Consider the following 27,563-nt stretch of genomic DNA (forward strand, 5'->3'; position numbering starts at 1 on the left):
TGGTTGATGGGGTTTAACGTCCCAAAGCGACTAAGGCTATGAGAGACGCCGTAGTGGAGGGCTCCGGAAATTTCGACCACCTGGGGTTCTTTAACGTGCACTGACATCGCACAGAACACCGGCTTCTAGAATTTCTCCTCCATCGAAATTCAGCCGCCGCAGCCGGGATCGAACCCGCGTCTTTCGGGTCAGCAGCCGAGCACCATAACCACTGAGCCAGCGCGGCGGCCGTTTGGAAAGTGTTGTGTAGCACCGCGTGAGTCCGTCGAATTCGAATGCCATTCCAAGTCTCGACTGCCATTCGACTCAGATGTCATTCGAAAGTACCCGTGTAGCACAGAGTAATTGCCTTTACTTAGCAATACCTAAGCATCACGCCACCCGCGATGAGACATTGTCTGAACACTACTTTCGGTGGCGTCACACTGTGCAGGACGTCAAGTTCGCTCACCATTTTGCAGAATCATCGCCTCTCTCCTCTCCCACCACGTCCAGCCGCTGCCGCTCCGGCCGCCTCCCTCCCCCCTCGAGCACGCATTCTCTGTTCTTCGCTCGCAATTCGCTCCTCTCCGCTCTCGACGCGGCCTCAATCGACGCTGGAGTGTTGCCGCCAAGAGGCCTCAGTACTCAAGACATTAAAACGAGCCCTATGTCGTCAGAGTCAAGTTCGTCTGCGCTTGCTGGAAAGCTCAACGGTAACCGAGGCTCAACACAAATATTTCTGCTATGGAGACGACGGCAGTTCTAAGGGCAACCACATCTTGGACAAGGAATTTTCGTTTTCGTGGGCCTCATTTGGCCAAAGCCAGCAACCTCTTCGTAATCTTTTTTTTTTTCAATAACGCTCCATTTTAGCTTTGAGGCAGAATTTCCTCGATCACTTTCGATAGCAGCTCAGGTCGCACGTCTTGGAAGCAGACGCCGAGACTTGGTGGTTGTGTCCCTGACTGTTTTAATCGTGTGCTGCTCTATTTCTGTGGTGAAGTCAGCCACTGACGACGATCTTCCAAATCATTCAGAAGAAACGAGTTTGGAAAAAAATTGCAGGCGGATTTAACCACCCACCCTATGCTCTGTTTGTATGCAATCACTGCGGAACGTTTCGGTACGGCCCAAGGAAGATCTACGTTTCCCGGTTACGCGGGTCAGCCTTTCAACGCCAATGAATGCGAGGAGGAATGAATGAAGTATAGCATGCCATAAGGATTGGGCAAAAGATAGCGACATCGCATGAGAATGCGCCTCACTGATTGGTCAGAACACAGTGACGTCATGAGTTAACTCATCAACAGGTACCACGCGCTGCACTGATTCGTTCTCTCCCGCACATGCGCGTGACGAAGAACGACCGTGCATGACAATGCTTGACCGACGGCCGCCCTATGCATCACCTTAGATCCATACTCAGAACTACAAAGTACTGCGATTAGCATTCACATTTTAGACAACACCATTTTTCACTGAAATGATGTTTGCCACAGGAGCAAACGTCCAGGGAGGCAAAGTTCATTCTAAAGCAGCGCAAAAAACACACGGACACCGGGAAGAGACGTACAAACAGGTGTCTCTTACTGGTTTCCGTGTCTTTTTTGCGCTGTTTTAGAATGAATAACCACCAACTCACCCAAGCTTTTACCTTAGAGGGAAACTTGCCTTGCGAAGAAAAATTGCGCATCTCTGAAATTAGCTTTCGCTTAATTCTGATAACGAAGGCTGACTGCGCTATGTCAAATTTCATGCTTGCGCGCGGTTTTCAACTTCAAAGTAAGTGTCTGTTCGAATGTGCACGCACTCAAGCGCAAAGCTGTGCACAGCCGCTGTTTTGATGTTTGCACTAGTTTCGGCTGAACAAACAATTTTTTTCAGCCACTCCCGCGGGCAAACGCTCGCGACGGCACGTCAGAAACGGCAAGTGGGCCCCAATTTCTTTGAGCCAGGCCGCAGCTGACTCGATTGTCCAGTCGAGAAATTTCCTTTCGCTGTTCCGTGCCCCCCTCCCAAGCCGGTTTTGCGTTGGCTCGCAATGTCACCATTCTTTCGTCCCCGGCTAAGAGCGCCATTTCTCGTCAGCCATTAGACGTGCACGACTCCGCTTTATTTTGATGGAAAAGAAAACGGGGCTGCCTCGAAAAAGGGGGCCCGATCGAAATGCCTCGAGAGTTTCGCTATAACACCGCCCAACAAATCGGCGGACCCGAGCCAAACACAAGAAAGCCAAGCAGACGAATAGAGCGCGTCGCGAGCCTCAATTTCGGCCGCTTCGAGACGGAGTGCAGCCGAAGCCGGTAAACGAGCACACTCGGCTGTAGAACGTGCCTTCTGGAGTTGTGTAGACATTTCGGTTAAGTGCGCTGAACGAAAGGAAGCACTCGAGCCGATCGGCGGCGCCGGCCTAACGCCAGCTTCGGGACCGAGTCGCAGAATTTAGAACCGCTATATCTCTCCTCTCGCATTTCACCTGCTGGACGTCACGCACGCCTTCCCCCCTCTCCCCTCCGGTTGTGCGCCAAGCTGCGGCGTCGAATCAAATTAAACAGCGCCATATCGGAGGCCGACAATGCGACGGGTCAGCGTGGAGGGCCGGGAGCAGCGCAACATCCGCAAAACAAACTCCCTCGCCCTTTTGTGAAACGCGAGGGAGAAGGCGCGCACCGCGCAGTGGCACTGCGCTGGGGCCCTTGTACGACGCACATCGGAAATGTCCCCCACTCCTGCACGTATCGCGAAAAACCAGCGCGGGGGACCTCGTTTCCCCTTTTCCCCAACTCCTCCCTGCGCCGGCGTAGGCCTCAACTCCACCAACAAAAAAGAAAACTCGCCGAAACGAGAGGCGAGAGCAGTGCTTCCGCGTGGCTCGAAGGGCGAGTTCAGTTCCCCGACCGCCCGCGAGGCGCGCTCAATGTGCGCGCCTGGTCACGTGACAGCCCGAGGGGCGCAACGGCGCATGCGCACCTCCCCTCCGCTTTCCCTTTTTTCGTTTTGTTTTCTTGGTGTGTGCAAGCGGCCCACCTAAGCGCGGCATCTGCGCACTATCCACGATTCCCCCCGTTTTCATCCCTCTTGAGGAAGAAGAGAGGGAAGAGCCGCGACCGTGGCGCCCCACCGCGGCACTCTCCGGAGGCTCGCATCCCTCTCGTCAGCCGTCGTTTGGCGAGACCGCCCGGTCGAGCCTGTCGTCTGCGAAACCCCGCCGCCATAACGGGCACCCCGCACGGCGTCTGTGCACGGTCCCTGTCGCCGGCTGGCCGCGATGCGCACACAGGGACGCTGAACGCGGCAGTTCATAAATTCCCAGGACGGACAGAGCGGTGACGTTGCGAGTGGGTGGCCGCAGAGCGGCAGCGCAGGAGCGATGCAGCCCCAGCGGCTCTCCAGGAGCAGTGGCCGTATTCTTCGCTCCGAGTGTCGCTGGTTTGTGGTCCTGTACGTCGTCCTGTTCGCGTTCCCGGAGGTCGCACGATGCCGCAACGGTGAGTCTCGTACCTTTTGTCCCGGGATCGTACGAAACGCCGCGGCGCAACAGACGCCGTGACAATTCGCGTGCGCATCGTGGCAGCCTCCTCAGCCTGACTGTATATGTCCGTCATTTACAACGAGTCGCCTATTGTCCAGTTTCGCGTAACTACCGAACTGGTAACTTCCGCTCTAACGAGTGTCATTTAGCAACGCTTGGGGAAAATGTCCAGCTTTTATGCAAATGCAATGAATCCACAGCCCTCTCCTCTGAACTATTAAGCAACTACTTCGCTAATTTAAACATGTCACGATTAAATTAAAGCCGTATGCAGTTAAGTGTGACGACTAGTACGTGCTATTATCATACTTTGCTGCGTGGCATTGATATCTGGCCGTTTAGTGAGGGTGCATATTGGAGGAAACATAATATTAAAATACTACTCGCGACGCTGGGTGATTCCTACAGGGAAGTAGAAAAAAAAACCTCAGTTTTGTATTGTATTCAAAGACAGCACTTGAGTACAATCTTGCGTGACATCGGCGGCGTCGCTTCAGAAAAAAGAAAAGTATCAATTAGCTTCCTTTCTCAAACGTCGGATTCAACAGGAAAGCTATACAGCAAACGTCGGCTTCTTAATTTCTCTGTTAAATTAAGCAGATGCGCTATAGAGAAAAGCAAGCAATGCGCTATCATTTACAGCTTTAGAGTTTTCATTTAAACGCTAGCTTAATTTTGTTGGTATTACTGTAAACATGGCAATGCCTAATGTAACAAGTATACACAGCTCTATATACACATTTCTCGGAAGCTGCTTTCTCCACGTATAAGGCGCTTTTGCTGGCAAAGCACGCTTTACAGGAATGTCGGGGCGGGAGTAGTGGACTAAGAACAACATACTGATTCGCACATGACCTGTGTAGATGGCGCGAGCCACCGAGTCTCGCTGCGACTCCTGCGCTGCCGAAAGCGGTTGGCTGCTACAAAAATAAAGAGGAGGTTTCTGTTGCAATGCTGTGCCACTCTATTGAAGGCACGGTCCCGCGGCCCCCTTTGTTTTGCGTCATGGCTCACACACTAAGCTACATCATTGTGGGAGACGGAGCATGCGGTGTCATTCCTATATACTCATTAATGAGGGATACGCGGCGTTTCTTGCAACGCGTTCTCGTGAGTAAGGTTTCCGAGTGAGTATTGGAGCGCCACTGAACTAAAATGTCTGTTCGTGTGCGAACGTAAACCGATCTGTTCACGCACTGAGTTCCGACATGAAGGATGGAAAGTAAATGCTGTTGCAGAGAAATCCTTCCTAGGGGCTCATAAAGGAAACGACGAATGAGGTGGCTGTTCTGAAGCAAGAACGCGTCCTGATTTAACGGGCACGTTTTGCGCTCGGACAAGCTGTGCAGTATTAGTGGAGAAAAACAGCGCCAACAAACGCGCTATGGCATAAAGTGCGGCTGAAATGTTTGCATAATGAAAGGTAAGAAAGAGGATGAGCGACGAGTACGCCTTGAAACGCCGTGTAACTAGCCCGACGCTCTATCATAATTACTTCAATTCCCAACAATCATCAGGCTTAAGCGTCGTTTTCTTCAAGACTTTGACACAATTGTGCGACGCCCTGCTGCCGGGCTGCAGACCTTCGTGCTTATACGTGCAGTAACTGAAATGTTGCAGTAGCGTATCTGTCTGATGTCCGAGATTTTCATCAGCGCGAAATTTTGCCTAGGTTTTGGGGTGGTCTTTTTTAAATTTTCTGCTTGCTGTTTGCACGAGCAAGAAGCCAGAATTTGGGCACCTGGAGACTCCGATCACAACCCACCCTTCGACACATTAGATGCGTTCACTTTTCAGACACCAGGAAGGATCCCAAGCCATTGAATGGCGCAAGTAATGGACTCCTAAGTAGTGGGGACGAATGCTGCCCACATCGATTGCACTCTAGACCCACCTTTTGGGACCATGAAATGTTATCTGCGCCTACAGATGATACATGGCACATGGTTCTACTTGCGGATAGCATGCCTGCATCGTAAAGCACTGGCGGGCTGGACAGATAACATCAGAGCTTCAGCTCCAGAACAGGTGATCTTTAAAAGCGTGTAAATGTATTCCTCACATCGCTATATCTTGCAACGCTTCCTTTCCATTGTAAATGACGCCTCGCAGCCAACTTCGTTGCCCTAACAGACACCACATGTACCGCGGCCCAAGTTACCTTCTTCCACTTAGTCTTTCTGGTCGGATATCATTAGGCGCTCCTTTTCCGCCTGTACCATTTTCTCTGCTCAGCAGGCTGCAAGCTGTGCGCTTCCAGCTTCCTCCTTTCTCCTTCATATTTCGGCACAATACAAACCCTGCGCACTGTTTGTAAGGTTATTTGCAGGGTGCTGTTTAAATTCTGCGCGATAAACCCGAAGGAAGCCTTCCTGATCATTCTTATTCTTGCGATAAGTCCTTTCCGATGGAGGGGATTTGAGGGTCTCTCCTTGCTGGAGACAGGCATGACGGGATTCAACAGCGTACAATGAACGAGCACACAAGGTAAGAAAGGACTTGTGTCCTCGTTCATTGTGCGCTGTTCAATGCTGTCATGCACTACCAACGTGTCCAAACTGCCACGTTAATGACCTTCCTTGAGATCGATTTACTTTTTTCCCAGTATACAAACCAAAAATGATCCTCCTCGCAGTAGTCTCCCCACTCATTTCTGGATTTTATCTTTCAGCAAGCATCGGGTACTCCTTGACTAGAGTTAAAGGGACGGTCTTTACTTCATTCAGCGATTGCCGCACTTTTCTCTTACCGCAAATACAGAAAGTTTTACGAAATGCTATTTTTTATTCCTGCTGCTGCTGTTGGTGCTGGTGACAGATCTTAAAGGTCCGTAGAATTGGCAAGTTTTCTTTATTTTGAAGCTAATTTTAGCTTGTGGCCACCGCACGTCGATGCATAAGGCATGTTTTTACAAGCTCACAGAGGTGTATGGTTTAATTGCCGATGGTCGCTTATCCTGGCATGGGCCATTTTCTTGATTGTTCATCACTTTTTTTTTCTCTCTGCCTGTTTTGATGGTCTGTTGCCGTGCGCGCTATGTGTCTCCATGATCTTTAGTTCATTTGCTTCTACTTACGTAGTTCACGTGTACTGCCACTTTCTCAAGAGCTTCTTTTAAAAGCTGGTTTATGAACAAGGCTTATCTTTGTAGGTTTTCGTGCATAATTTATAACTACTAAATAGAGCCAACCTAGCGTAATGAAAGCTCTAATTTGCCACCTCACAATTAGCAGTAATTTGTCGCCGTCAATCTTTTTGGCAGCCTATTGGGAATCTTCCTCCTCTCTTCTGCAGTTTTTTTTTATTTGTAGTGCATCGTGTTCATGTAGAGTGTACTTTGCGTAAATGAGAGAGTAGGCGGCGTTTCAAGTAATTACACCGAAAGGCAGTGTACGGATCCCTCCCCGGCAGGCTCACAGCTGAGACGTGACCAGCACCAGGCACGTGACCGTGGGCCCGTTGCGATGTTTGCTGTAGCTCATGCGGCCACAAAGTCGGTGCGTCTCTGTGGATCATACCCATTGACAAACCATAGGCAGCAGCCCGGGGACATCTTTAGCGCACTAGGCAGCAGAGAGAGAGCATGCGGAAATTTCTGGGCTAAAGCTAATGAAATGCAAGCACAAATGGGTTTCGCACACAATACGCAAAGTGTGGGACTAGCGGGCTATTGACCTTAAATGGCGCATTCCAAGCAAATAACAAGGTGACCGGATAAAAGCCAGGGCAAGACATGGCGAGTAGGAGGTAGAGGAGGTAAAAGAGGAGAGTAGATCTACCTGGAACACGGTGGCTGCGGCTTGCGCAGGGCAGGAATGAGTGGAGAACTTTGACCTGCAGTAGATGGGCGCCTGACGGTTTCCATTGCGTTGTACACCTTACACTTGAAAAATTGTACCAGTCATGACGAGTGCAGCGAAGTCGCCACGTTTTTTGCAACTTCCTTTCTCTCTCGCTAATATTTTCACTGCGGAGGCCTCTGCAGGCGGGCTACTTACATTCAGCAGTGCCATTCAGTTGCTTTGCAGCTCTTACTGAGGCAGAAGTGACAAGAGCGGACCGTATACAACATCGATTACCAGTGCGAGGAAACTTCGTCCTCCCTGTATATTCGCGTAACATTCTTTTGAGAGCACGTCTAATGAGCTCAGTGTAGTCGTAATTAGTTGTGCAACCACACCATAGGCAGAGGATGGTCGACTCCTAGCCTAAACACGCGAGAGGTATGGCTGCGTTTTTAGACGGCCAGTGCGCCGCACACGGCCGCGCATCGAAGGACAGTGGCACAGGCGTAGAGGGACTTGTGCCTCTGCCACTTCGCTTTGGTGCGCGCACGCAACGGACATACTGCCGCTCTGAAAATCCCATCCATGCTGCTCGCGTGTTCAAGCTACGAGTGGATGACCCTGTACTTAGTTGTGTCAGCCCTACGGCGATGAGCTATGAATGCATTGGCCCAAACATAGAGTTTCTTACTATTACCTAGAGGGAAAGCTGGCAGCCCGTCTATGGGAGTTTGCATGGTGACCCCTCGAGGCCACCTCAGCCACCGTGGGCGCTCAAAGCATCATGGGGCGGTGAGCTACTTGTTGCGGAACTGCAACTTTTGGCCAAAAAATAATAGAAAAATTAAGCTTTTTGATAACTACAAACGTCCTAACATTCAATATCTTGTCTAATGACTGCAACAAACGAGCAGAAAAGCATTTAAGTGCAAAGTTTGCCCAAAATAAGAGACGGCTCGCTCTCCTATTGGCCAAGTAGTGAACACTATAAAAACTAATATTTCGTAAATAGCAGGCGCACTTTTAAAAGTAAATATGTTTTCAAAAAAGATGCTGTTGCTTAATTACTATAAGAGGTTTTTTAATGGCATTTCGGAAAAGTGAAACCTTTTATTGGCGTCGTGTGTCGTCGCGTTTTCACTGCTATGGGTTTTGCCCACTGCGTTCGCGCGAAAGTCGTCTGCGCACACACGAATAGCGTTTTCGGAATGAAACGTCTTAGTAGTGCCACTTCATGTTCCCAAAAAACTACGACTGTGCCGCAACAAGTAGCTCACCGCCCCATGATGCTTTGAGCGTCCGTGGTGGCTGAAGTGCAGCGCCGCCAGCTTTCCCTCGAGGTAATAGTAAGAAACTCTATGGGCCCAAAGGAAGTAGTAGTAGTAGTAATAATGGTCGGTTAAGGTTCACGGCTATACGGCAAATCGGGTCATGGTGAGACATACGCAAAGTGATGTGAGTTAGCAGGGATTGTAAACTTTATCGCCTAATACACGGGATGGTTAAAAAAATACGGACAGTTGCCTAGAATGTATGTACGGAAGCGAAGGACGCCAGAAAACTTTCGTTCTTTGTATTATTGGAACCGCATGAAGAAAAAGAAAACCTGCAACTCTAGCGTGTACGAAGGAAAGCAGGGTAGTTTATTAATGCGAACGCAATAGATGGTTCAGTTCAAGGTCATCTGTCTGCAGAACCTAACCGCAAAGTATGTCATAACACAAAATAAGCAAAGAAAAGTGGGGTCTTGGGGGAATCGAACCCGGTCTGGGTCGTGCGAGACGGGGACACTACCACTGCGAGAAAACTTTTTTTTTATTTCATGGTATTTATTCTACGTGGTTATGTACAGAACGGATGTATATACGTGTGTGTGTGTGTGTATGTGTGTGTGCGTGCGTGCGTGCGTGCGTGTGTGTGTGTGTGTGTGCGTGCGTGCGTGCGCGTGTGTGTGTGTGTGTGTGTGTGTGTGTGTGTGTGTGTGTGTGTGTGTGTGTGTGTGTGTGTGTGTGTGTGTACGTGCGTGCGTGCGTGCGCGTGCGTGAGTACGTGCGTGTGTGGCAATGAAGAGCATAGCGCGAGGAGTGGTTTCCACTCTGGTTCAAAATCAGTCTGGGCATACAATTCCTTTAGATGAACAACCATTCTACTGAAGATGCTTCTTGTAGAAACAACAGGTTCACATTGCCGCTCCATGAAAACAGTAACTCAGGGGAGAAGAGAACAATCGGGCAACGAGCAGCCGAATACATCTCGTGCATGAAGCCTCACAAACACGGTCGATCAGAAACTTTACAAGATACTTGAGTAGCTTTTAGGCGCAAAAAACAGACGAGACACATAGGAGGGTAGCAGGACGAAGGCGCTTCGTCCTGTTACCTTCCTATGTGTCTCGTCTGTTTTTTGCGCCTAAAACCTATTCAAATATGAACCAAAACCAAGTAGCCCAGCAGCAAGTGCTCTTAAAAGATACTTGAGGCTCGGTAAAACATGAACTAAATTAACTTGCAGGAATGCACGCACTAATGTAAGTCAAGTGTCACGGAGAAGCATAAACACTAAACACTGCGGGAAGCACAGGGGGACGAAACTCTGGTCGCTAGCGCTTACAGGCCGGGAAAGGTTATCGTGCCTCATTGATTCAAAAGACGAACACCACACAAAAGTGGCGAAAACCCTGTCAAAACGCTTGATATGGAGTTTTGTGCGATGAATAATCTGGATTACGTAATACATTTTAGTGGCTAGCAACAGAATACATGCGGTCGCCTTGCCAAAAATCGAGAGACCATGAGGGACAAAAATCTCAGCATCGCGCTTCAGATTTGTCGCATAGTCTTTCCAATAATGTGCACTACGCTTGTAGGCATTCCGATGGACGCCAAGGTACTTGGAGTATTACGTGTTCAGTGCCTTACGTGTTTAGTGCCTACCAGCATATTCAGGAGGTGCTGATACCCCAACTCTTAGCACGAATAGTGTGAGCTCCCGACATTGAACCAAAGTCCTCTATTAAACGAATAACCTCATCGATGCTTGGCTTACCAGCACAGGAAAACGCGAATTCATCTGCATAAGCTAATACCTTCAGTCCGTGACCCATAATAAGGAAACCACTCATGGCTCTACGGTTTATAACACTTATGCAAAGTGGCTCCTAGTGCGAACAGGAGTGGGGACAGTGGGCAACCATGTTTCACAGAGGACTTAATGCAGACTGGTTGCGAGAGACATCCATTTGCAGTCAAGCGCGTGGAACAGTTTTTGTGGCAGAGGGGTATCCCAGATGTTGATTTGTATTCAAAACTTTTGATTTCCAACAGTTTAAGGGGCTTTAATTAGTCCCCTCGCCAAAACGACAGCCATAAGATCTCGGCTCCTGGCGGCGTCTACGGCATGTTGGACGACCTTTGTTTGAGTCTCCGCATCGGAGCTGAATAGGAGAGTCCCCCATTGGCCAAATGACTTTCTTTTTCCGCTCCAGGGGGGCAAGAGGGTATTTCCAAATAATATGATTGAGATCCGCTTTGTCGTTACATAGCTTTCACTCGTTTGAATATTGTCCCAGATAACAAAGGCTAAACATAACCGGGTTCGGGAATGTGTGAGTTCGGAGACGGCGCCCAGAGATAGCCTGACTCTTTGTCAGTGATTTATCAAAAAGAATTCAGCCAATATTAGCGGGATTTAAAACAGAACAAGGAAATGAATGGTACACTGGGTCTAACGTCATTAAGAGGGTTAACTGCTGAGCTAGTTGGTTTTCAGACGTAATAAATGATTTTTAGCACAACGGGGACAGAACACAAGAAAGAGCACAACACGGGCGCTTGTGTCGCTGTCCGTGTGGGCGCCCGTGTTGCCGTCTAAAGTCGTTGTCATGTCAATCTTCAGCAGTGGTAGTTGTTCATGACTGTCACTGTAATACTCAACAGTGTGCGCGCAAGTTGTCGATTCATGTCCCCTCAAGCCACATCTTTGATGAGGTCCAATAAAAGTAGACATTGCAAGCTGTAGCCGATTTTAGAGTACTTTAACGATAAGTAAATTGGTTTTTAGGGAAGGAAATGGCGCAGTATTTCTCTCACATATATCGGTGCACACCTGAACCGCGCCGTAAGGGAAGGGAGGAATGTGGTAGTGGAAGAAAAAAGAGGTGCCGTAGTGGTCTTCTACGGAATAATTTCGACCACCTGGGAATCTTAACGTGCACTGACACCGCACAGCACAAGGGCGTCTTTTCCGTTCCGCCTTCATCGAAACGCGGCCGCCGCGGTCGGGGTCGAGCCCGGGTACTCCGTCTCAGTTGACGACCGCCTTAACCACTGAGCCACCGCGGCGGGTACCTTAGCGAAAATCTTATAACCAACACTAGAAAGCGTTATCGGGCTGTAGCCGTCTACAAATCGTTGTTTTTCCTTATCACCAGTTTTTGGTATGTAGACAATATGGCTTTTGGGAAATGACAGCGGCAAAAATCCCATATAAATATTGGTCTCCAAAAATTTGGATGAGGACAGGAGACACAACAGATTTAAAGCTCTTACGAGATTCCATTAAGAGGCCGCCATGTCCTGTGGTTTTCGAAAGTGCTAATCGATCAATTTGCATCTTCCAATTAACACAAGTCTGAAGGACCGCTTATTGCCGCGCACTCATCTTCAGAAAGCGGAGTAATATAATATACAGTCAGAGCGTAACATAACCATCATCAAACGTGCTTGCAGTGGCCGCAAAAAGAGGCGTAGTGATTTGCAAACTAATTAAACATTGCATCTGTACTTCTGACCAGGACACCACCACAGTAAAGCTCAGAGACTCGATTTGCAGCCACGTGGCGTATACAAGCGCGTGCAGGCACAAGACTTGTCCTTTCCTCGCCACGGAGGTGTTCAGTCCTCGCGTGCATTTTTTCTGCGTGGTCGTTTTCGTGTGTAACGAGTCTTGAGTCAGCAACGGACGACGATGACATCACTCCTTGTTGTAGACCAAATGTTTAGGGGAATCCCCCAAGGTGGAGTAGATTTGTAATAAGGGATTAATTACTCATTGACGTCCACCCAAGTGCTGCCTTACGGCTACAAAGGAAAGCTATAGAGCTTTCTCAGAAACTTCGTACTTAAATAAAAATTCGTCCTTGTCCGGGGTTCGAACCCGGGACCACTGCTTCCCCGGAGCAGTCGCTCTACCAACTGAGCTAACCGAGACGGCAAGCTTATGGTAGGGCGAGAGCGAATTGGTCAATAACTCGAAGTGGAAACAGTGTTGACCAAATGTTTAGGGGAATTCCCCAAGGTGGAGTAGATTTGTAATAAGGGAGTAATTACTCATTGACGTCCACCCAAGCGCAGCCACACAGCTACGAAGGAAAGCCATTGTAGCCGTATGGCTGTGCTTGGATGGACGTCAATGAGTAATTACTTCCTTATTACACTCCTTGTTGTAGAGTTCTCTTCGACAGTTATGAGGAAACCGACACTGTGCTATCTTTCCCTGCTACTCTCTTGGTTCGGACAGTCCGAAGTCGAAATCCGAAGTGCTATGAAAGCGAAGTTGCAAAATATTTCAGTTTCGAATTCGCGAGGCTATTCAGACTCTCTAGAGATGTTCGAAGAACTTTCGGCGTGATTCAAGTCCTCTGCATATTTTACAAGGCGCATCGGGGAGGGCGTTCACAAATCTCCGCCGAGAACCCGCCTCGCTCATTTAGCTCTTTATAAGCAGTGATTGAAAAAAAAAAGGTCCTTCGGCAGCTCCAGACGGCTTCTGCGCTGCTTAGCACTTGCTTCAGCGTCCCTGTAGCCGCAGCAGAATGGTCCGGCAGCGGAGATCTCCAGCATCTGGCCGCATCCTTATCGCAGTATGCAAAAGTATTCCCATACATTGTGGCTAAACGCTCTCTCATTCGCCCTGCCCGCCGTTTGCCAATTGCGCACACACTGTTGTAGCACCGCCTAAAAAAAACAGTGTTTTTTGAGTATTCGGCCGCACAGGAAGGCCCTGTGACAGCATGGAAGCTACAACACAAATCAGGGAGCTACCTGCTGTCGTGTAGATTTCCGCGCCATTTACTCACAAAATACGCCGATGCCTTCGACAACAGTGAAAACCTCTCTCAATTTACCGTCAATATTTACGTCAATTTACCGTCAATATTTAAATACACCTGCACGTGCTCAGCCTTCTTGCACTTCCTTGACGGCTGGTGCCGTGGTTCCTTAAACTAGGGTTACACCAGGGCTGCACCCGAGTCAATCGCGAATGGCGGTGTAGGGGACATGTGAACCGCAGCTCAACCGCAGCTGATTCGAATGCAGGTTTAAAAAAATGACTGTGGCTAAGCTAGGATTAAGCCTGGATATCTCGAAGCGAAAAACTGCGGTGATTCGCGATAAACACGCGCTTGCGGCGAACGCCAAACGATGACGCATAGCGCGCGGCAGCGTGCGCCTGTTCTATGGGCAAGCGCGCCTTATATACCCCTCCTTTAAAATGCGCACGGCAGCGGCGAAGGGTCAAACGGTGGCGAGGAGGAGAAGCGGCGGCGCACATGCGCAGTAGCCTGCGCCGTGCGTGACGTCACTTGTGCTCTGACATACGCCGGCTCGCTCGAAGCGCGGCGTTGACTAGCGTAGTGAAGCTTTTCGCTTCAAAATAGCTTCGTCGCCTCCTTGTTTTCATGAGTCTTAGTTTTCTATGACGATCAGCGAGGCAGAAATTTAGGCGAGTTGGTAAGTATTCATGATTTTGTTCACAGCGCAGCAAGAACGGGAAAGACGAAAGACGAAAGAGTGACATATAAAAGCGGCTGACTATCAGCTGGTTTTTATTGACGAACGAAAGGCGTATATATACAAACATTAATACACTTATCAAGACAAAAGAAGTTATCTGGAAGGCATGTGGGATGTCAGATAACTCAATTCAATATAGAAGGCCTCCATTACCTCGCGTGTTAGTTAATCGCTGTGTCGGTAGAGGAAGTGCGTATTCTTGTAATCAGGAACGCATCTGCACTCCTTGCATCGAAAAGTAGACTGTGCAAGGGGGTCACCTTTTGCTTTCCTTCCTGCGTGATCTTTCGCATGCTTGCATTGGCAGTTCCTGCAGTGGGCGCCTGTGTGGTGAAGAGGATCATTTTTTCTTTTGTTCTCATGCTTGTTGACACACCTGCCAGTTTGGCCACTGTACATGGCACCGCATTAAAAGGGGACCTGTTACACCACCCCCAATTCGCAGGGTACCGACGGTGACAAATGACGCACCTGGCAAGCACCCCTTTTGCCTTCTTGCCTCTTACTAATCGGTGTGCACGCTGTGCTAAGTTTTCTGGGCCCAGCAAGGACGACGTCAATGTCGTATCTACCTGCAACTTGTTTCAGCCCATGTGACACGCAGTGTACATACGAACACAAGAAACACAAGAGTGTACTCGAAAGTGTACTTGAGTGTGCTTGCTTGTTTGTTTGTTTGCTTGTTTATTGGTTTCTTTCCAACACAAGGAAAAAGCGAAGGGAGAGCTAAAGGCTACTAGAGCTGACGAGGCCCTCCCTCCGCATACAGTTTCGACAACATTACGAAAAAAATTAAGAAAACAGCACACACATTTGTAGTTACACTCAACAGTGCCGCCGCGGTGGCTCAGTGGTTATGGTGCTCGGCTGCTGACCCGAAAGGCGCGGGTTCGATCCCGGCCACGGCGGTTGAATTTCTTTGGAGGAGAAATTCTAGAGGCCCGTGTACTGTGCGATGTCAGTGCACGTTAAAGAACCCCAGGTGGTCGAAATTTCCGGAGCCCTCCACTACGGCGTCTCTCATAGCCTTAGTCGCTTTGGGACGTTAAACCCCATAAACCAAACCAAGTTACTTTCTACACAGTTCTATGCCATGGAGGATTCAGTACATATCACTGGGCATTGATAGGGGTCTGCTGTGTAGTGTGCACCTAAGTTCATGTTGCCATGACGTCGTGCGGAAAACAAATGTTATTCGAGTGCCACCCTGTATCGGCCCAAAAAGGGCTAACAGAATGAATAAACAAACAAGTAAATAAATAAATAAATAAAATACTCACACGCGGGAATGGCATGACCAACATTTCAGATTTTTTCATCGTGCCAGGATGGACGATATCCAAAATCCTCTAAGCTCGGCATTAGTCGTTCGGTAACGGTGTGCGATGCGCATCGACTTGGAAACTTACTCTGCAACAGCAGCACGCCAATGGTGTCTCCCATACGCTGTTATTCTGTGCGAGGTAATGGTTTTTGTATGCAAGTTGAAGGCAAGGGCTTTACTTGCTTCCAACGAAGCTCTGAAGGTTGTAAAAACAGAGTTTTGCAGCTACTTGAATTTCAGCTTGGGTCACGCTATATTTCTCGTCCGTCAGGATATTGTGTACGGTCTTCAGTGAAGAGACAGGTGCTGCGCGGCCGCAAGGTGATGTGGTGGACGATATGGTGCGGCATACAACAAATAAGCTCCCCATCGGTGTTTGGAGCGGCGAGATGCATGTATCCAGCCGGCGTTATCTGAAGTGACGACAAGTCACCTAGCGCATGTGGTGTCCTCTTCTACTTAAAACAGTGCGCAGGGACAGGACAAAGTCGAGAAACACACAGACACAGCACTGACTGATAACTGAGGAATTTACTCCTTTGCTTGCAATAAATACAGAAAGTATCGTCTAAAAATACAAAGAAAGCCACGGAATCGTCATTTTGTCACTTCTGTCGTCATTGCTTGTCCAGATAACCCATTTCTTTTTTCGTCAACGTTAGTGATGGTGTGGTTCCATTTTGGTGTGGCGCTCCCATTTTAATGGAGGTGAAACACTAGAGGCCTGTGTAATATGCATTGTGAGTGCACGTTACCTCGGGTGGTCGAAATTATCTGGTGTCCTCCACTGCGGCGTCCCTGACAGCCCCAGTCACTTTGGAACGTTAAACCTCATAAACCCACATCCGAACACCATGAACAAAATCTTTACAACTCATAACTAGTACTACAGATTGAAGCGTCAAGGCGAGAGAGCCAGTTGTTGCAAACGAGAAAAAAAAACGCACAAAAATGCACTTCGGAACGCAACACATGGTCACAGTCTTCGCGTACGCGCTCTCACGAAGATGCCTTCTAAGCACACGCAGGAATTCCTCGTCATTTGTCGACACTGTGGCCTCAGGCAGTGTTTGTCATTCATTAATGCTGCGCGGAAAGAAATACGACTATAATTCTTTTTTTCGCCCGAAAATTTCGCGTATTTTTCTGACATGAACATGCCTTTGTGATGCGAAGTTGTATGATTTTAGGCAAGCGTAGCGGTTGTTAGCGATATGATTGCAACCAATTTGATTTTGTAGTGAATACGCAGGAACGCTACCAATTCAGCGTTCTGTTTAAGGTCACGACGCTAGTGTTATTCTGTCCAATACGAGTGTGCTACAATTCGTGCTTGATTATTTTTTGCATAGCTTCTTACTTGTTAACGACAGCTACAGACTCGGAGTTTCGTTTATCTCTGTAAAATCAAGAAACTTAACACTGCATGACTAATTCCTGTTGTGTATATTGTCACGTTATCATATAAAGTCCCATTTTTTAGATAATAGCACCGCTGTAGCAACAAATGTTTTCAGATAATTGTGGCTCAAAAGGAAAGTAACTTCACTGCGAAGTTTCTCTCATAGCCAACCTTTGCAAAGCAATCTATTCCTCAGACAAAACCTCCGTAGTCATCGTTCAACTTATCTTTGCGGTCATTAACAAGTTGTTTAGATTTTTAGACTTGTTTTGTGATGATGTGTTGTTCGGTCAAAAAAGAAACTTGTCCCGGTCTACTTTTCTCACCCAGCGGAGAGTGTTACTTTTACAGTTTAGCCCCAAGGGCCAGAGTACCATAGCTCTAGATACACTTCCTCCATTGAATGTTGTGCTAGTATCTAATGCTGACATCCTGGGTGGCTTCAGCGCTAGAGAGGCATTTTTTGAACCTTGCTCTGAAACGACGCGACTGAACAATGAAGAGGTTAACACGGAAGCTGAGAGCTCTAAGATTGTTGCCAGATACCTTTTTACTGGCAGTGAACAAAAACGTCCCGTCTTGCCGTGCAATTGTTTCAAATGGCAGATGCAGGATTTTCACCACAAAAAAGTGACCCTGGCCACTCGTTTCCTCTTTTTGACAACAGTTCTTAAAGGTTAAACATAACGCGAACTGCGATATTAAGAAAAATGCAGGAAAGAGTGTATCATTAGTAGCACAATGTCATCCAAGTTTTTATGCAGAAAAACAAGCTAAAAATCACTCCTGGCGTTGAAATCAAATATTACGGGGTGTCTAAACTACACTATGTAGTATATGCTCGCATATTTTCCCATGTTTCCGACACGGAGAAAAAAAAAACAAGTCGGAATGAGCACTGTTAAGCCAACGGAAGCTGGGTGCACTAAATACCGACCGACACATACGGAGCAGCGGCCCAAGTCGGAGACGAGTCGAGCGCGGATTCGAAGCATCGTCGCGAGGAAATGCGGTAGAGTACGCACGACGTGAGGAAATCGTAAAGACCTTCGCTTCGTTGTCTGAGTCCTGGGGAGGCTTCCCGAAGTTCTCAGCGCCGTCGATGACGCATGCTAATGGCACTAATCCGCTTCACTCTGTATTCACCCGCCGCTTCGCATCTCACGTCGACTTTTTAACTCTTTAAGTTTGCAGCGCATACACGGCTCCGCACACTCATTTAATGAATCTTTTTTACCTAGTTCCATTACACTGTGGAATGACCTACACGATTTAATAGTTACTGAAATAGAGCCCATTAAATTCAGGCAGTTATCAGGAGGACATTTCAAGGGCTGAGCTATTTTGTCGTGTTTTTGATGTGTGCACATGTGCTTCTGATCTCTCTCCAAGCTGTTCTTGAGCTGCTGTGTCTTTCTTATGTTAATACTATTGATTCTTTTGATAGTGCTAATGTTGACCATGAACATTTTGTATTTCTTCTTGATGCTACCGACCACTGTATTGTGTAACGATTGCTCCTCCCCCCCCCCCCCCCTTATGTAATGCACTAAGCCAAGGGACCTTAAGGTTAAATAAATTATGATGATGAGGTGCACTAATGGATGTTTGTTGCTACTGAACGCGAAAAGACGCTCTCGCTACTTTTCTCCGTATCGCTCTCCGACGCACTTCTCGGCGACATCGACCTCGCACAATTTTGCGACGGCTCCGCTCAAGCCCCTTTGCGGTGGCTATGGCACTCGGCTGCTGACCCGAAAGACGCGTGTTCGATCCCCGCCGCAGCGGCCGGATTTCAATGGAGGCCCGTGTACAGTGCGATGTCAGTGCACATTAATGAACCTCAGGTGGTCGAAATGTCCGGAGTCCTCCACTACGGCGTCCCTCAGAGCCTTAGTCGCTTTGGGACGTTAAATTCGAATAAACCAATAAGTCAAAGACTCCGCCCAAGACGACTCATTTAAATTCTGGCGAGAACGTCCATCGATATTCGGAAGGCATGAATCGCCACTCGGTATAACTTGGTTGAACGGATGGGAGAAGCTTCTTTTAGAGCGAAGAGGCGTCTAAACATCACTGTCAACGCAGTGACGGTGCGGCAGGACTCCGCACTTACAATCGTACCGCATTATCTGAGGTTCCCTGCGGAGTGCCTCAAGGAAGTGCACTGGGACCAATTCTTTTCTTAATCAATATGCTAATGACATAACTAGAGCCGTTCATCCCCACGTTAACATCAGATTCTTCGGCGTTGATTGCCTTTGAAAAAACTGAAAAAACGTTTTTCGCGTCATGAACAAAAAGCAACCCATTCCATTTTAATATTGCATCGCTAATACCTAAATAAAGATAGTTCCACAATATAAATTCCTATGTACAACGCTAGAAACAATCTTCCATGGTCCGAACACACTGGGACCTTTCGAAAACTCGGTTTCCTGCGTCATAAACTGTAAACAGCACCTGCGTATTTAATACTTCTATCCTATGGAGCATAAATTTTGCTAAAAATGGAATACTCAGCGATACTATGGATCTCTTTTACCTAATGAATAAAGATAAAACTTGAAACAGTACAGAGACCAGCAGACACGTTTTTAACCAGTTTAGGTCCACTGATTTCGGGCCACAACTAATGGCTGAGGACCATGTCCCTACCTTAGAATCCTAAAGAGCTATAGCATGACTTAAATGTCTTTTCACGATGTATAACCTCTCACTGGATTGATTGTAAAGCATTTTATTAGCCGGAAAGAGCTTGGCGAATTTAACAGACGAACATACATTCAACCTTACCTCCCACGCGCGTCTAGGCACTGTCAGGCTTACAATTTTCTCCCTTTTCACGCACGCACTAACTTGTTTAATTCTTTTTCTCGTACGGTTATACTAAATGGAAAGGTCTCGCCTCTGTAATTTTTTCTAGTGATAGTTTTGAACAGATGCTACTCATGAATTTTGCTTCGTAATCTTCAGCGCTCTTTTTCGCTCCTTTTACACCCAGTCGTCCTTACTCTGCGGGGTTGCCCGTTCAAGTTCATTTTTGTTCTGATTACGTGAGGGTCATCATTTTGCAATACTGAAATGCCAAGTTGTTCATTTTGCTTCCCTTTTCCTTTGCCTCCTTCGTATGTCAAGCACAAGAACTAATGTATCCTTTACTGTTAATGGAACGAAACTGTTTGTAATAAACACTCACCTGCTTGGCCTCCCTCAGACCGCAGTATCCATAAAGAAATGAGTAAACCCTTTCTGTGGCTGTTTTAAAACAAAAGGGTGCGTTAAAACCATTTCTGTAGGTGCTCGGGCTTTGTAAAGTACTGCTCATCTTTCCGTATACTATTGCATTGCTCTTATGTTACACTCGTATTCATCCGTCTTTCCTTAAGCCGCCCACAAAGTCGACCCTCACGTTATATTAGTGGTCGCGTTACAGTGGGGCAAAGACGGTGGTCTCAGACGTGCACGAAAGAAAACATCAAGTTTTCTCTGAATTTTTCCTTACCCTGTCTTTTGCAGGGAAGGTAGCATCTCACCTGAAAAAAAAAATGACGGAGTGTCGTGGGGTGTGCCGAAGAGTGTATGCCACATCGTAGAGTGCATACCCCCGGGTGCATCTTTCCGAAGGAAGTTAAAACGCCGATGTTTGCCTCGACGAAGTGCCCAGAGTTCTTCAGTGCCGTAAGCTTTTCTAATAATAATAATAATAATCTTTATTCAGTATAATCCGAACATGCATAAAACAGAAGCGCCGAAGCCACAAGTGGGCTTGTGCGGCGACCACCGGCAGCCGCGGCAATCTTCGCGCTACATCAGAGCTCCATCAGAGGCAAAAGAAAATTAAAAGACGTAAATATGAAGAACAAAACTACTTTGGCACAGAGCAGAATGAAAAAGCACTGATAAGATTTTAGTACATGTTAAAGGTTCTCTAACGCTTGAACAGGAACACGCAGTTTTTTGCGGGTGGTTAAAGAAAATAAGTCGTGCAGTAATTCGTTAAAGGTAGCTGGCACGTAACATTGTCTAGTTGCTTTGCCGTAGTGAGTGCGCACTCTCGGTTTATGATAGCGAGGAACATGTCTTAACGGTACTGGTTTCGTATTTATGTGCCTGTATGCGCTGTTCCAAAAATATTTCAGTACTACTATTTGTTTAACAAGATTGTGAAAAGAAGGCAAACCGGCTGCGCTAAAGGCACTGTTGGGCAAATTTTCCTTGGAATTAGAGGAAAGGACCGGCAAAGCATTAATTTGCCTACAGCGGCAGCAAGCCTGCAAATAAATAAACAAAACAAGTCTACTTCAAGTGGACTAATTGTTTGCATATTCTTGGCAAACAAGTGCAGAATTGCGGCTCAGCTCTAGCCCTCGCTGGGCCTACTGGAAATCGAAGATATTCCATGGCACTGCCATTCGCTGTGCATTTACCATAAGCGGCCATCATATCTAGCACACTACTTTCCTCATCTCTACACTTAACTTTGGACGACTCCGCAGAAGTTCCTCTTCGGCTGGATTCCCGTCTTCTGCACTAAAAGACTACCGGTAATCTTATCGCCACAAGCCATTACCCACCTTTTGTTCATTTTTTAAAAAGGTGCTATGACGTTACTTAATAGAGTTTGCTGAGTAATGCATGTAACCAACTTTCCATTGTGTAACGTCTTCGGTATACTTCCTGTTTCCACACCTCGCTTAAATTTTGAGCAAGATCTTTAGCCTACATGCTTCAGTCTCATATCGGTGCACGGAGCTGTTACATGCTTATGAGGAATACCGGGGAGCCCAGGATGCAAACTTAGATAACTGGAAATGAAGGATTCTTGGGTCGAGCGGTGGCATTTAGGCCCAGTTACACAAACATAAAGAACTAAATGAATCGCCATTTTGCCACTAATAATTATGTGGAATTCCTGCTGCTCCCTAATATCAATACTCGACAGTATTTTTTATGGAAACTTAGAAAACGTTATGCTGTAGTGAAAGCACTGGTGCAAATTTCGGTAGGGTTTGCAGATTTAAATTGCAATTTCGCGATCCAACTGAATTGAAGGACGATGAAAACCGGCCATCAAAGAATACTATTGTGATACATTCCAGCGGCTAAAAAGACAGGGACGAAGGTAGACGAGACAGGACGAACGCCGGCGTTCGTCCTGTCTCGTCTACCTTCGTCCCTGTCTTTTTAGCCGCTGGAATGTATCACAATAGTACTACCAACCAACTAGCCCAACTTTCTACGCTTAATAACATCAAAGAATGCTGGAAGTCAATTTTGAATTTTTCGAGGTTGATTATCAGCCGATTTAATTTTGATTGTGCCTCAATTTTTTTCTCGGCATCTGCAAAGAAGGAGGCAATCCACGTGAAATTACGTTTAATATTTTCCCCCATTATTGCGTTTGCCGTGAACAGCGCCAAGTCTGTTTTTGAAAACAGGGCGCCTTTATCAAGGTGTTCCAGACGGAGCCACTGGGGAGAGTGTTGGAGGAATCTCGCACAGAGAAGAGGCAATGCATTCTGGCTGGGCGCGCTATGGGCCACAGCAACAAAGACAAACTTAGACAAACTCAATTTGTTACATTATAAATATTGAATAAACATCCTGTACTAAAGATGCATTTCTTTCCCTTAACATCATAATGGTTGATAACTTATACAAATATCGATTACTCCAAACATCCTTTTTCTCCTCTACTGAAGTCAAGAACTTACTCTCATCTCTGGCATTTCTAACACTATGTAGCACGGATATACACACAAGAAGTAAAGTTGTCTGGGAAATCCCAACTTCCGCACATATTATAAACATCAATCATTAACACATAACCTGCTATCAATGCCTAATATGTACCAAAACACAACTCGTCTAAATCATAAGAAATTGCGCACGTAATTCACAACATCGTGAACCACATTGGATGTTATACTTAGTTTTTTTCTACTGTGCAACCTTTGTTTACAGTTTTGTAGTGTTATATATGTCAACTGGTACTATTCCTTGGCCAATCTGATGCCTGACATATTGTATCATGTTGCCGCAACTAGTTCTTTCTTTTTTTGAGTAAGGTGTACATTGCTATATATGCATATTATTTTTTTCTCAACTTCACAGTTCTGCCATGCAACGGTCTCCTGGGACCCGTCAAGCTGCTCACCCAGCTTTTAGCCCAGGAGACCATTCCAGTTCTTTCTGGAAAAAAATAAAGAATGATTGTTTGTTTCATTGATTGATTGATTGATTGATAATTGCTGGCAAAAACAAAGACACCTCCTGCAAATGACAATGCGCCCTCGTAAAACATGAAGGGAGGAACAAGGACTTGCAAAACTTCCGCATGCGCACCTGGGCCTAAAAGTTCACACTCACCGCCGCGTAGCAAGAATAAAAGTTGGGTTTCAATGAAGACATTGTCACCTAGCTAGACGCGTTAGATGGCAGAGAAAAGAATGAGGGCTAGTTCCAGAAACTCAAGTCGGGAGCAGCACTAAAAGGCGCACCGAAGGTGATCGATTCGATTTAGAATCGCAGGCCTCTTCCTTATTGGCTCCTCCCTCTGTGTGCAGGTCGAAGGAGAGGCCTCTGCGGATGGCTTGTTCCTGTTTTAGTTTGAGCATTATTCGCTTCGTTGCTTCCGCGATTCAAATTTCTATCTTTTCCTTGTCTTCGCGCGGACGGCAGTCTTCAAATTCTAAACTCCAACGCCGGTAAGTGCTGAATAAGAACGCATGCGCACACAAAAGTTGAGGACGAACAAAAAGACGAGGGCGAATGGAAGCCAGTGGAAGGCAGGAAAATCCTTTCGTGAGCAGTGCTTTTATTTCTCTTCACATTACCGGAATTATTCAAGGTCCGGCCGACAAAGACTTCCGTCCTCTTCGAACAGCGGGTCAAGTCTCGGAAGGACCAAGAAAAGCGATCGGCAAAAAGGCCGAGCCTTTTGTCACGCGAAGCTCGCCTTCGAGTGCGGCACCGTCACCCGTTCATTCTCCCATCCTCTCTCGCCAATGTATGCGGCTGTGAACGAGCGAGGCTCTCCAGTGGGCGCCTGTTTTATGTCCCCTCGTTGTTTTTGGCATCTGGGTCGGCGCGTGCTTGCTCTTCCTGCCTTGTCCGAGAACGTTTGATGTTGCGTGCGTTTCTGTTTGCGCATCTTCAAAAGCACTCCTGGCGAGGGGCGCATTTTTCTACCTCTGCCCTCCGCCTCATGCTTCTCCAGTCGGCTGGCAGTGATCGAAACCGTATAAATCGATGGGCGGCCGTCCCTCGGCCGTTAAGGGGACGCGGAGGTGTCGCGACTGGCGCCGAGTGCGCTGGCAGTTCGCAGAGGCCCGGCCGGCTTTCTCAGGCCCAGAAAAGCGACGCCTGGCTTCGTCCCGGTCTCCAGTTTCTCTCGCAATGCGCGGACCTCAGGCACCTTTTCTCAGTGTTTGGCTTGCCTTTCCTCTCGGGTCGCTTCGTCGTGCTATTTCATTTTCAAGGCGGAAACCTGTCGCTTGAAAACCGAGTAAAATCCAGAAGGAACCCCTTGGGCTCTGTCTCTCATACCGTGGTTGATATTCAGCGCAGCAGTATTCCCAGGTCTTTCTCCTTTTCTGTCGGACGAGTATTTCTATACCTTTACTTTCGTCTACGTGTCCCTGGCAGGTTACACTTCTTTGTTGTTGTCTGGCGTCCCCCACTTTCTTCTCGCTTTATTTTTCCTTCGGCCAGCGCATATCTCTCCTTGCAAAGTAAGACGTTAGGAGCCTCCAAAAGCTGTGCTGCAGCTGAGTGAGTGAGTGGTGCTTTACACTTCAGCTTTTATGCGCATATGTGATCAGCACTTTGGCGGCGCTGCTTGCGAGGTCAATCTTCCAGAGAGCAGGTAGGCAAACACGAAAGGTGTGAAGGAAGAAAGCGTTTAAGTTGTCGGCCCAACTGCACTGCCAAGTATATGAATCCGCAGTAAATCAGGTGTAAGTGTGAAATGCTCTGCACAAAAGGCGTGGTGCATCCTAGGAGGGCCCATAGATGCTGTAGGAGAAATGCGCTGAGTTTGAAAAGAACAACACAATACAAGACTGGACGAAGCGTATCACCTGAGTTTTATTTATGCAAAATGGGACATATAAAAGAAAAGGGAAACCATCAAAGAGCATGCGTAAGATCCGTATCGTGTGTAAACGGCATGAGCTGTCTTCGAAGAAAAGCCATCTCCCTGGCCGATAGCAGCAGTGAAGGCTTGATGACGCAACCTTCGCTACAATCAGCTATAAGAAAAGCGTCAGTTATCTCTCTCCCGTTTCTGTCTGAGCGTGGCTGGCACACGTGTTTTCTCTGAGACGTCGGTTTCTTTTCTTGCAAGGATCGCAAACTTTGCAGTGATAGGCAAGGGTGCCTTGGCCGCTAATGCTGCCAAGATTTCACGCGTGCTCCTGCAATCTGATGTTCAAACAGCGGCCAGTCTGGCCAATATAGCTGGCGCCACCAGCAAGAAGAATGTTATTTATTTGTTTATTTATTTATTGAATACTGCGGACATGCTTTATGTCAAAGCAGGAGAGGGAAATACATAGAGGAGGGAAAAGCAAAACAGGTACCGAACGATATAAATACCACAAAACAAGCAACGCAAAATTACAATTGAAAACGCGGTTACAGTACAGCTACTAAACCAGCCGTGAAAATCAAGAATGAATACAAAGCAACGGACAGTTGTCCGGTAGAGCATTCCATTGAGAAATTCTTCTCGGAAAAAAAGAAAGCTTGTAGGTATTTGTGCTTGCAAAAACAGGTTTCAGGCTAAGGGCATGCTTATGGCGCGAGGCCCGCGTAGAATCATTAGCGATGTAATTTTCAGGTCGGATACCAAGTCGAGAAAAGTATAATAAATGAAGGAAGTTGAGACGGGCTTTCTTCCTTCTATTTGCCAGTGGTTCTAAGTCTGCGAATTTCAACATGGCGGAAGGAGAGTCTATGCGCCTGTAACGGTTGTAAATGAATCGTGCCGCAAGACGTTGCATTCTTTCTAGTTTTTGGATGTCATCTATCGTGTAGGGGTCCCATACAATGCAGGCATATTCGAGACATGGCCTTACAATGGATTTATATGCCTTCAGTCTTAAGGCACTAGGGCAACCGCTCATCCGAAGCTTGAGAAATGCTAGCTTTTTGCGTGAGGAGGAGCATATATTTTCGATGTGTTTCGTCCACTTGAGCCGTGACGTTATTGTAACACCTAGATACTTATATTCTTTTAGAGATCTGATTGCAATGTTATTAATGTTGTATGAAAAAGTAAGTTGCGTAGTCTTTTTACAGATGCAGAGAGAAGCTGTTTTGTCAAAGTTAATAAACATTTCCCATTCATTACACCACTTAGCTAAATATTGTAGATTTGCGTTCAAAGTAAGCTGGTCAGACACAGATTTCATAGACTTAAATATAATACAGTCGTCCGCAAACAGCTTTACGGACACAGAGGGATCGAGAGCTTCTGTGAAGTCGTTTATATAGATATTGAATAGTACTGGACCCAGAACCGATCCCTGAGACACACCTGAGTAAACCTCTAAGAATCGAAAGGTGGCTCCATCGATGTTGACAAACTGCTTTCGCTTTGATAAGTATGATGTGACCCAATTTATAATTTGATCCAGAATGCCTATTAATTTCATTTTTATTACTAGTTTATGATGAGGTAATCTATCGAAAGCTTAAGCATAATCTAAAAAATCATGTCGACCTGGCCACCACAGTCAAGCACTTTAGCAAAAGTTCATCTACAGTGACTACTAGCTAGGTTGTAGTTGAGAATCCTCGACGGAAGCCATGTTGCGCTTTGGTCATTATTCCAGTGTGGTCTACATAATTGTTGAGGTATTTGGTGAGTACGTGTTCTAGCACTTTGCAGGAAGTGGAAATCAATGAAATAGGGCTGTAATTATCAACTTGCAGTCGGCTGCCGGTTTTAAAAACCGGAACCACGCGAGAAATTTTCCATTCATCTGGTACTGTACCCGACTCGAGAGACTTGTTAAATATTATTATCAAAAACCTGGCTAGTATTTCAGCGTACATTTTAAGAAAGGTACTGGGAGTATTATCGGGGCCGGAGGATTTCTTGGGATCTAGCCCCAAGAGTAGTTCTACTATTCCTTCTCTGCTAATAGTGACACTTCTTTCGAGACTGTTCAGACAACGATCGTTTAACAGAGTGTTAGATTTAGTGAAAACGCTTTGGAAATAAGTATTAAAAGCATCAGCTATCTCCTTTTTATCTGTAATGGCAGAATCATTGACGGTAATCTTGTCATGTTTTCTACTTTCTTTGTTTGAGAGAAACTGCCAAAATTTACTGGGATTTTCTGTCACGAAACGACCAAGCGTCTCACCAAAGTAGCGCTGTCTTGATTATTCTAACTGTGACGCAGGGATAGGTTTTAGACTGCTAATGACAGAAATGGCAGCGCTTTTGTGTCTCCGATATCGTTTCAGCTTACGTTTAACGTGAATAATATCTGTGGTTATCCAGGGGCTTCTCCTATCTACCTTCTTTTTTCTATCTGGAACAAAGTTATGCAGACAGAAGTGACAGAGAGTCCTAAACCTTACCCAAAGTCCAACAGCATCACCACCATCGAATGATTGCAATGAATCTTCTAAATAGGAAACAACGCTGGAATGATCCGCTAAAGCAAAATTTTTTACTGTTACGATCCTAGAAGCAATCTTCAGTGATTGGCGTGGTAGTGATCAA

General features: G+C 46.8%; 1 protein-coding gene across 1 annotated transcript in view; it reads left to right on the forward strand.

Annotated features, from left to right (window-relative positions):
- Positions 1 to 3,150: 3,150 nt before the first annotated feature.
- The window catches only part of LOC149345829 (uncharacterized), a 214,213-nt gene continuing 189,800 nt past the window's right edge, over positions 3,151 to 27,563 (forward strand). The window contains exon 1 of the mRNA XM_089586238.1: positions 3,151 to 3,470. Within this exon, the coding sequence (XP_089442364.1) occupies positions 3,353 to 3,470 (118 nt within the window). The 5' untranslated portion in view covers positions 3,151 to 3,352. The remainder of the gene's footprint in view (positions 3,471 to 27,563) is intronic.

Source organism: Amblyomma mixtum, chromosome 4 (genome assembly GCF_055824585.1).
Source record: "Amblyomma mixtum isolate Tamu chromosome 4, ASM5582458v1, whole genome shotgun sequence".
Taxonomy (NCBI): Eukaryota; Metazoa; Arthropoda; class Arachnida; order Ixodida; family Ixodidae; genus Amblyomma; species Amblyomma mixtum.